General features: G+C 38.1%; 2 protein-coding genes across 2 annotated transcripts; both read left to right on the plus strand.

Moving 5' to 3' along the window:
* The first annotated feature begins 1,546 nt into the window (after positions 1–1,546).
* On the plus strand, positions 1,547–5,416 carry LOC107577317 (cytoskeleton-associated protein 2-like). Its single transcript, XM_016263409.1, has 7 exons — positions 1,547–1,684; positions 2,094–2,165; positions 2,305–3,128; positions 3,724–4,063; positions 4,168–4,228; positions 4,377–4,680; positions 4,764–5,416. Exons 2-7 carry the CDS (start codon positions 2,145–2,147, stop codon positions 5,050–5,052), a joined length of 1,839 nt encoding a protein of 612 aa, XP_016118895.1. The 5' UTR covers positions 1,547–1,684; positions 2,094–2,144; the 3' UTR covers positions 5,053–5,416.
* Positions 5,417–6,064: 648 nt separating this feature from the next.
* On the plus strand, positions 6,065–9,886 carry LOC107577326 (52 kDa repressor of the inhibitor of the protein kinase-like). Its single transcript, XM_016263417.1, has 5 exons — positions 6,065–6,327; positions 6,833–6,953; positions 7,313–7,393; positions 7,544–7,583; positions 7,777–9,886. The coding sequence occupies exons 1-5, from the start codon at positions 6,239–6,241 to the stop codon at positions 9,672–9,674; spliced, it is 2,229 nt and encodes a 742-aa protein (XP_016118903.1). The 5' UTR covers positions 6,065–6,238; the 3' UTR covers positions 9,675–9,886.
* The last annotated feature ends 1,017 nt before the right edge of the window (positions 9,887–10,903 follow it).

Below are 10,903 nucleotides of genomic sequence, written 5' to 3' on the forward strand. Positions count from 1 at the left end.
GTGACCTTAATAGGCGCTGTTATTGATGGGCAATTTGAACTCAAGCTACATTTGAGTTCAAGATGAGTTCAGTACACAAACAGCAGTTGAAGGTGAAAGCTGTGCAGATGGTTTGTTTAAAAATGCTGGTCATTCATTTCATAAAGGCTTATCTGCTTGTCATGTTAGATTAAACGCGATGTAGTTGTTTGCAGTGTAGATTATTAGTGTGTTTCAGATAACCCTCACAGGGAGATGCAGGGGAGTCACCATCTCACAGGGAGTCAGATTTCGATTTTTGCAATAATATTTTGCCCTCATAGAAATTGTTTGATAGTTTGCAACTAGGTTTACTGTATAGATTAAATGTTTTTGGCTTGATGTTTAGTTAGTGCCATGTGGTTGTCATCAGTGGAATATGTGAAGCCTACTTGTTTCATTTTTTTTTTCTCTTGTAACATCAGGACTGAATAACTTTTAATATTACATTTAATAACATGTAAATGCTAGCAGATATTAAGTAGCTAGATCCATGTCCATTTTATTGTCCACCATAGAAAACAATGCTTTCCATGGTCCATATCTCCTTAAAACAGAATAACCAAAAAGTTACTTGATTATCCAACCAGATAAATTGGTTCCTTCTTGCCTCTGAATTCCAGGAAATGAGTCAAGACACACATTTATAGACAAGGTCGTAATTAACTAGCAGAAATGACCACACATGTGTGACAGACCTCACATAATGATGCAGTCAGCAGAATATCTCATGAATTAAATATTACATTAATTAAAGTGGAACCCCAGAGGGAAGCAATTTGAGATCACCGTTGGAGTCATAGCCTAACAGCTACAAGCTCCTTATTATTTACTCATTATCACACACTGGTATGAAGGCACTTTTCACAGTCATACTGTTCAAATGGGTTTCTAATAGAGCATCAAGACTGTGGAATCTTCTGCCATCTTGTGGCTGAATGTGATTTGCTATGCACTTGACCATGTGGAGGCCTTTTGGGAGAACAAATGAACTGAGTCCGAACTTCTGAACTGCATTCTGTAGATATGCACGTGTGTAGAATATAAATATATTCATGACATGCTTGTCATCGTCTTATGCTCCGTGGCCTTAGAAATACTAACAAAAACCATGAAATGTACTTCTTTTTAGATAATTTCATACGGATAAAATCAAATATATAAACTATGCTGTTAATACACACTATGTTTCTTCTCACATAAAACCCATAATTAAAATTGTCTTACAGTGTCTAGAGCTATCAAAAATCAAATTAAGCATTACATTGATTTTCTTGCAAAAACTAGGGCTATCTAAAGCATTAATGTCATTAGACTGGAATTTAGGGCAACTGGGCTCGTCAAGAGTTTTGAAACTGCCACTGAGCAGTTATGAGAGGAATTTTATTTTGATTCAAATCAGGCAGCTCCTAGCTTTCAGTAAAAGGGGTGGGGCCAACTCGAGCACATCGACATTGATCACGTGTTCAGAGGCAGCCAATACGATTCGTAGGCTAGAGTGACTCACAAACGGTCTTCGCCAATCCTACAGCTCGCCGCGCTGAACTCAAATCAGTTGGAAAGCGCGTGCGCTGTGTTTGAATGTGAAGATAATTGGTCTTCAAATTCAGTAAACTGACACATTTATGCTGGTCTTACCTGACTGATTCAAGAAGCCGTAGATAACGTAAGTAGATGTTGTTGTTGTGGTGACTGTTACCAATGGTTTGTGAGAATTGTCATGATTTGGATCTTTTTTGAAGCGTTAGTATAATGGAAACTCCTCGCAGAATCTTTTAGAACTGGTATAAAAACCAGGAGTTATTGTTTGACATGTTCTGAGGTATTCAGGTTTGTCTGGGCGCAACCACCGTTTCCATTTTCTAAAAAAAAAAAAAATCCACGCATCTAGTGTGGTCAGATACAAAATACATAAATAGATCTGTCATGTCAAATACTCAACCTAAAAATCGACAAAAATAGCATTTTTAGCATATTTTACATATCTTGTATTGAATGTAGGATCTATAGACAGATTTTTGTGAGATATCTTTTCTTGTTTTGTTTGAGTGTTATAACAATGTGATGTTCTGCAGGGGAAGATCATCATCTTTGAAAAGCTTTGTTTGCACTGATAGTTGCACAGAATGGAGTCGGTGGTGAGAAAGGTGATCATTGCATTTTGTGAAGCAGCCCAGCTCTTGCACAGATTTATAACTTTTATTTCTCACATGTATGTGTGTGAAAGGTGTATGTGTGCTTGCAATGTAGTTTGTTGAATTCTGCTCCTTTATTATTTCTATTCAGAGCAACAAGGAAAACTCTAAACCAGTATGTGGTCCAAAAAAACAAGTCATCTGCAGTACTGTATCAAAACAAAAAGTGATATGTAAATCTGCACCCCTTCAGTCAAAGAATGATCTTAAGGAGGATATCTCTGGAACAAGAGAGAAGGAAAAGGTTGTTAGACCGAAGGCCAAAACTAATGCTGATCCTACCAAACGTAATAACACACTAAGCCAGGCCTTCCGTACACAGCAGACTGTAAGACACAAGAAGCTCGTGGAAGAAGTTCATAAACCACCCTCTACTGTCTCTGCCATCCAGAAATCCAAACCTGGCACGTATAAGGGTCGTGTAGTTCAGTCTAAAATCAACTGTTTCAGAAAACCCAGCGAAGATGAGAAGACCACAGAAAAGAAAGCGATTTCAAAACCAGATGTGACCAGACCAAAACCTGAATTGTCTAAAGTTCGGTCCAAGTCCGTTACTTCCCTGCCGGCGTACACTAAACCCAGAGTAAACTCTGCTTTGTCGTCTAGACCGAAATCTGTCTCTGATATCCAGCTGAGTGCCACTGAAAAACCAGTCCAGAAGTCTGTTTCCCATAAACGGATACCTCAAAAGTTCCCAGGTACTGTCTCCCAAGCAGGTGTTTGTGCTCCTCCCAGGTCTGCCCCTCTAGCTACAGGGCGCTCGGCCATCGGCAAACCCAGCGCTTTAAAGAAGAAAGACATGACTGTGCAGGTGGAGAAACCCAAAACAGCCACCACTGAACAGAAAGTCCGCAGGCCTGTCACAAGTACAGTCAGCCAGTACAAAATGCAAATGGAGACAGCTGAAGAGAGAAGGTGAGTTGTATACACTACCATTGAAAAGTTTGGGGTAAGTAAGATTATTTTTATTATTAATAAGCCAGGATAGATTAAATTGATCAAAAGTATGTTTCAAAAAATTATTCATCAAAGAATATTGATAAAAAATGTATCACGCTTTCCACAAAAATAAAATTCTGCACAACTGTTTTAAACTGACTGTAATTTAAAAAATGTGTCAAAATATTTTCTTGAGCATCCAACCAGCATATTAGAATGATTTCTGAAGTCAAATCATGTGACACTGAAACATGTTATGCTGCTGAAAATTCAGCTTTGCCAACACAAAAATAAATTAGATTTTAAACTAAATTCAAATAGAAAAGTTATTTTAAATGGTTATGTTATTTCACAATATTACTCTTTTACTGTATTTTTGATCAAATAAATTCAGCCTTGAGCATGAGACTTTTTTCCAAAAACATTAGAAAATCTTACAGACACCAAACTTTTGAACAATAATGTATGTATTTTAGTATTTAACTTTTACCTGGACAAGTGTGACAATCTGCAGATAGAAGATGATATATTGATATGATTGTCTTATGTTTTATTTATACTGTACTTTCAGAGCAAAGCTTGCAGAGTGGCTGGCATCTAAGGGAAAAGCTCTGAAGAGGCATCCAATATCGGAAAAGTCGTCAACCTTTTCACTAAAACCAAAACCAGCTCCACAGCCTAAAACAGGACCCAAAGCCACAATTGGTTCCCAATCTGAGCATGCCGTCCAGACTGAGGCTGTTAAACCAACCACTGCATTGAAGCCTGACAACCAAACTAATGATATCGAAGTCCCTGACAATAAAACAGTGTGTTCTAGGAGATCAAGCAGTATTATGAATACCACACTAGACTTGCTGAACAACAGTGATATGGATTTGCCAGTTGACCTAGAGATAAGGATGGAGTCGGTAAGAATTTTGTGAAACTGATAAGCAGACAGATAGAGATATTCACTGATGTATATTGGCATTTTTTAATTGTAATTTCTGCTTTGCTTATATGCAATATGCAGTTGGTGTTGAACTTGTGTGATAAATTGGAGGCAATGGAGACGCACTCATCATGGGAAGATGGTGAGTCTCATCCAGGTTCTTTGTGCAGGAACTGCAAATTAATGACTAATATTACCAGAATAAACAAACTTATTCTCTTTTTGAGTCATCATGTGTGTTGTTGTTTTTTTTTATAAATTGCTCATATGTTTTTGCCCATCCTCGACAGGTGTAAATTTTGGCAAATCTGATGTGGTGGCAGAGAAAAGAATGGAAGTGCAAATGGAGGAGCAGGAAACAGATAAAGTATTTGAAATTCTGGAAGATGAGGAACTGGGAGATGAAGTTGACATTACAGAAGACACTAAGAAGGCTGTCATAAAGAATGAGGATGATGATCAGGAACCTAAGGAGAAGAAGCCATTTGCGAGTGAAGATGACGACAGTGATGAGGAGATGAAGAACACCACTCCAGAGATGGTGGGGGCATCCATTGTGAAATACAATGTGAAAACAACTCCATATCTGCAAAGGTGTGTTTGGGGTAATTTAATGGTACGTAGAAAGACACATGTGTAAGACGTTCAAGTGTTAATTTGGTTTTCTCATCCTTTAGTGTGAAAAAGATAATTGAATGCGAAACGGCCCCAGGCAGTGGCTCGCGACGCAAAAGCACCATCAAAGACCTCAAGTTTCTGACGCCTGTGCGGCGATCAACACGAATCCAACGTAAGTCCTCTCGTCTGCCAGGTATGCTGAATGACCATGATGCATGCGTCTCCTCATTGGCTGAGCTGGTGCAGATGGAAGATGCAGATGCAAATGCTTACATCTACAGAAAAAACCCAGCACTACTGGAAGACCTGCCAGATCAGCCTGAAGACTTTGCAAAAGTATTCAGTTAAGCATTATAAGCTGATGTTGATGTCACTTTAAAATTAGACATTTATAGCATACGTAACACCTACATTTTAAGTATTCTATGTGATGCTATTAAAAATAGTTTCTTTTAATATTTAAGTGTTTGTTGCATTGGGCTGCTAATCAGAGTAATATCTTAACTGCAATGGCTTAACAGCTTAAAGACAATGATTTATAGGCACTATTATAAAAGGTTCTCTTCTATGCTAACAAGGCTCATGCAGTGTGTGTAGATTTTAAGAGCTTTTTCTGTTTTTTGTATCATTTTAACACAACACTGCATTTTTCATGTCGTGAACCTGGAAGTTGAAAAAAATGACATGGCTGTAAAAAGTATGATTTGTTTTGTTGTTAATTTGTTTTGAAAAACGTTTTCTAAACATACAGTAAAGTCATTTGTTTAGTTAACTAGACTTGTTATTTTCTACAGAGGTTTTAATTCATCCCTTAATAGTGACCATGTCTTTTTAAAGGCAAGATGAGCATTCGCTGTATTTTAACCATAATTGTGATCACTGAACTAGTTCGACATCTTAATAAAGAATATATCAGTGCAATATAAATGTTTCATTGTGTCAGTGTAACAAAAATCGGTTTTACTATCTGTGTGTGTAGTTAAGGGTGAATGAAAACGTGACAATTGGAGTTTATTCAGTCATGTTATTCCAAAGCTTATGACTTCAGGCAGGATGACAGTTTCAGTCACCATTCAGTTTTTCTGTATGGGAAAGAAATGCAATCAAAGTAAAGGGTGACTGAAACAGTCCTTTTCTTTTGGTTTCAACAACAAAAAAAAGAGTAAATCTTTAAATAATGTGAGTACGTCACATCTATCATTCTTGGCTGAACTATTACTTTAATATTGCTAATAAAAATAATTTTTCTAATATATCCACGGTTACCCCCTAGCTGCCGCCAATTTCTTCCTGTACGCGCATGCTGATTGGCTGTGAATTTGAACTCGCTGTGCGCGAGCAAAGCATTGTGGGACGGAGACGAACTCCAACGCGCTTCTCCTCCAGGCCACACAAAGCACTAGAGTGCCGATCAATTTACCACTTTATTAGTCTCTAAAACTATATATTTTTTAATTTTCCGACCGGAGTATCATCTCATTGAGTCCAATGAACTTGATTCACTATTAAACATTCGACTCAAAGTGAACGCACGATGCCTAATTTCTGCGCGGCGCTAAACTGCTCCAGGAACAGCACTCATTCGGTGTTGGCGTTCTTCAGGTTTCCACGGGACCCAGAGAGGTAAAATACACCCGTTTTGCTTACCAAGCTTACTCTTTGTCATCTAGACGATAGACGACGTCGTGTTTAACCTTCATTTAACTTCATTTATTTACGTTACCGTTGTGTGCAGAGCTCTAACTGAGCCAGTTAGCTCGCTTGGCTGATCAGATGCAAAGTCGAATCTGTCGTACGTTACAGAGTGTTTACATACTGCACAAAGTATTGTTAGAGAACTAGGAGTTGTTTTTCAGTCAGCCCGGTTTTACTTTGCATTTGTATTGTTCAAATAAGATCAATCTGTCTGTTAGCCCAGCTTGCTTTTACAGTGCAGTTCTGATTGTATGTGGTGAATGTAACTGTGTATGTTGTCTATTAACGTTAGCAGCTAGACACAAACAACGTCGTATATTACAGTAAAAACAAAAAGATACAGATAATATGCACTATATCAACACACCATTGTATTGATAACGGCTATGTTAGATGCTAACAGCCCTCCATTCATGAGCTATTTATTCCCTAGGTGTAAGAAATGGGTGGAAAACTGCAGTCGCTCAGACCTTAAAGAGAAAACGCCGGACCATCTGAACAAATACCACAGACTGTGTGCCAGGCACTTTGAACCTAACTTGATAACCAAAACCGTAAGGTGTTATTATTCTTTTTGTGTTGTTCATATGTGAATATGTACTCATTGTTGTTAGTAAAAATGTACTGTACCTTTATATTAAATGTATTTTTAAATATATTAAATAAAGTGTGTGTTTTAGGTGCTGTTTCTGCTCACTTTGTAATTCACTTAAATAGTCCTGCGGTGTGACATACATTTCTGTAAAAATATAAATATTCCAAAAACTGCATGTGGAATAATCATACAAGAATTAGAAATTGTTGTGTAAAAAGTTTTAGTCGGGTAAAACGGATTGGCCTCACAACTTCCCATTAATAAATAACATGTGATCTCTAACATGTTGCATTGCACATTATTGTGATTATTATCCAGAGCCCTTTCAGGACTGTACTGAAGGATAATGCAATACCAACCATATTTGACAATCCTTCCCTCAAGCGGTCGAATAATGAGGTAAGATCTGCTCAGTGTATTAATTGATGAGTTGTTACTGTATTGTATTATGCCTGTCTCTTAACATTTCAAAGTAAAGGTAAAAGCCAATTATGTGTAAATACACAGAATGTGAATGATTTCCTAATGAATGTGCTATGTTTCTAACAGAAAGAAAATAAGGATGCCCCTGAAGCAAAGAAGAGTATATGTGAGTTCTTTGTGATTTTCTCACATATTTACATACCCACCTTGCAAAATCTGTAATTTGGATGGATTTTTTTTAAATAAAATTGTATTTAGTAATGCTGTAATAAAGCTATTTGACACATTCTATATATTTACATGTTAATATATTAACAAAATAATTACTGAATTTACACATATTATTTGTATATTCTCAGCGGACTCCCAGAGTGAGGCAACGAAAGATAATACTGAGGCAACAACCAAAGAGATCAGTGAGAGCAAAAATGGTGATGGGGTTGACAGCAGCCCTCAGGTCATTGATGAGGAAACACTGAATAAAGAGTATCTCAAGTCTTTGTTTGATGTTGTCGTGATGATGGGCACGCAGAACATCCCTCTGCATGGGCACTCCGACAAAGAACCCAGAAGCAAAAGCTTCACTCCCACCAACTTCCAGGCACTGTTGGAGTACCGCATCAATGCAGGTGACGAATTCCTCCGAAAGAAGTTCGAGGGGTCGCCCGGAAACCTCGAGCACTGCTCCTCTACTCAATTGCAGCAGATGCTGGGAGTGATGGAAAACTGTGTTCATGAGGAGTTGTTGGCTGAAGTTAAAGAAGGACGCTTCTTCTCTTTGGTAGTAGACAGCCTGGTTGAGGTAGGCGGAGAGAGCCTTCTCCCGTTGTTCATACGTTTTGTGGACAAGACTAACTGCCTAAGGGAAGAATTTGTCGGGTTCCTGCTTTTTGAAGGTGATGTGGAGGCTATCACCGAGAGGCTTATTGCTGAAGTAACCGAGAAGTGTGGCCTGGACATGCAGTACTGCAGAGGACAGGCATATTTGTGTTCTGGTGTGTCCGCTATGAAGGTCAAAGCAGTGGTGGCCAGAATAGCTGAGTTACACCCGCTAGCGGTTCTCACCCCTTGCTCCAGTTGCTCTCTGAACATCTGCCTGGCAAACACAATGACCTTCACAGGCGTGCATCTCGTCATGTCTACCCTGAAAAAGCTGGATGCATTTTTCAGTAAATCGCCATTGTTGCAAAATCAGCTGGAAAGTGCTATTTCGATCTACTACCAGGGAAACGAAGAAAAAGCCAATTTCCTCAAAGAGGCCTGTGACTCGAAATGGACAGAGCAGCATGATACATTCGAAGTAGCTGTCGACCTCCTGGAGGCTCTGCTGCTTTGCATGGATAGCGTCCATGATAATGAAGATCACAAATGGAGCGATGAAGTAGCACACAACGCCTTTGTCATATCCGAGGCTTTGGCCGATTTTGAATTTGTCATGACATTAGTGGTGCTGAAGAACACACTTTCCTTCTCCAGAGCCTTTGGTAAGAATCTGCAAGGGCAAACAAACGAGGTCTTCTTCGCATCTAGCAGTCTAACTGCGGTTCTGCATTCGCTGAATGAAGTTTACGAGAATATCGAGGTCTACCATGAGTTCTGGTTTGAGGAATCCATTAACTTGGCTGCAGCTCTTGAAATCCCAGTGAAAGTACCCAGACTGTACTTTAGAAAACGACCAACCTCTGGTGAGGAAATCCAACCTGAGACCTACTATAAAGAGCAAGTCACCATTCCAGTGGTTAGCCATGTGATTAAGGAGCTGTCTGATCTTTTCTCTGAAAACCATCTGAAGGCCCTGAAGTCCTTGTCACTTGTCCCTGCCATCATGGGACTGTTGAAGTTCAACACCGCAGAGGAGACCAGTGCAGACATTTATAAAGATGACTTGCTGAACTCAGACACCTTTCCTGCTGAGTTGCACTGCTGGAAGATCAAATGGAAACATGGCACTAAAGATGTTGTATTGCCATCGACCATCTACGAGACGCTTCAGCTCTCCGATGTGAAGTTCTTCCCCAACGTGTGTGCTCTCCTGAAAGTCCTGTACAATCTGCCAGTCTTTGCTTTGACAAATGACAAATGCAGCATTGCGAAACAACGACTGACAACATACCTGGAAGATACACCTGTGCATCACAGAAACAAGAGCATGGCTCTGTTCTTTATCAACTGTGCCATTAAGCATGATATGGACAGCATGGTGGAAACATACTTGAAAATGTATCCAGATAGTGAGCCGTCAGAGAATCGTGATTGATTACAGGTAGCAGCACAGTCTTACATATTGCAGTATGATGACTTGTCAATCGGCAGTTTGTAATTTTCCAGCTATAATTTTGTTACTTTTGCTTTTTATGTATAGTCATACAAGATTAGCAGGACTTGAGCCTTTTCTTATTGTTCTACTGTTTCATTTAACATGGTGTATATAAAAGTGTACCCCCAGTTTGAATTTGAAAACATTAAAACTCTCTTTTGCTAACCAACTCCATGAATGTCTTGACATTTTTTAATTCTTTTTTTAGAATAAAATACATATTCTGCAAAAAAGAAAAAAAATCTTATGTTTTCTGTTCTTAATCTCTTAAATAATAAATTATAAAAAAAAATATATATAGAAATAGTCCACATATTTGCAGGTTATTATATAGTGCATTTAATTTTTCATAGTTATATCAGGCACATAGATATTTTTTATATATAAATGTAAGATTTATTAAATATTTCTATTGCTTTTGTCACATATCAGCTGTTTTACTGGTACATTGTTTAATAATCCCGAGACCTGTGCATTTGATTGCAGAATCAAGTCACCATGTTAACTAATTTAATCCCACATTTTCCCCAAAGTAAGCAAGCACATGTATTTTACTCCTTGGAAAACTAATTTAAATTCTTATACTGAAAAAACTGCATGCATTTTTTAAAAAGGTTTCAAAATGTGAAATTATGCTTTATCGTGGGATAATTCTTACTCAATCAAAAATTGCTCAATAAGGCACAAGACAAGTTAGAAACTATATAGCAGGGATCCTCAAATCTGGCCCACGAGATCCACTTTCCTGCAGAGTTTAGCTCTGACCCTAATCAAACACACCTGAGCATGCTAATCAATGTCTTCAGGATCATTAGAAAATCACAGGTAAGTGAGTTTGATCAGGGTTGGAGCTAAACTCTGCAGTGCATTGGCCCTCCAGAGCAAGATTTGAGAAACCCTGCTATATAGAAACGTAATATTTTTGACTACTAGGCAGTTTTGGGGTAAATTAAATACTCCTTATTAAAACCCTTTAAATATTAATATATATAAGTATTAATAATTAGAATAAATATTAATATATGTACCAAACGTGGTGCTTGTATGTGTTTTATTACATCTTTTATAGGGGCAAAATAAAATTAAACTGATCATTTTAAATGTTAACATCAAATCAATACAACCTGAATTTGTATTTTATCGTTGCAAAGTACATCAACAACTGTGAA

This window comes from Sinocyclocheilus grahami, unplaced genomic scaffold (genome assembly GCF_001515645.1).
Source record: "Sinocyclocheilus grahami isolate Dianchi unplaced genomic scaffold, SAMN03320097.WGS_v1.1 scaffold32.1, whole genome shotgun sequence".
Classification (NCBI taxonomy): Eukaryota; Metazoa; Chordata; class Actinopteri; order Cypriniformes; family Cyprinidae; genus Sinocyclocheilus; species Sinocyclocheilus grahami.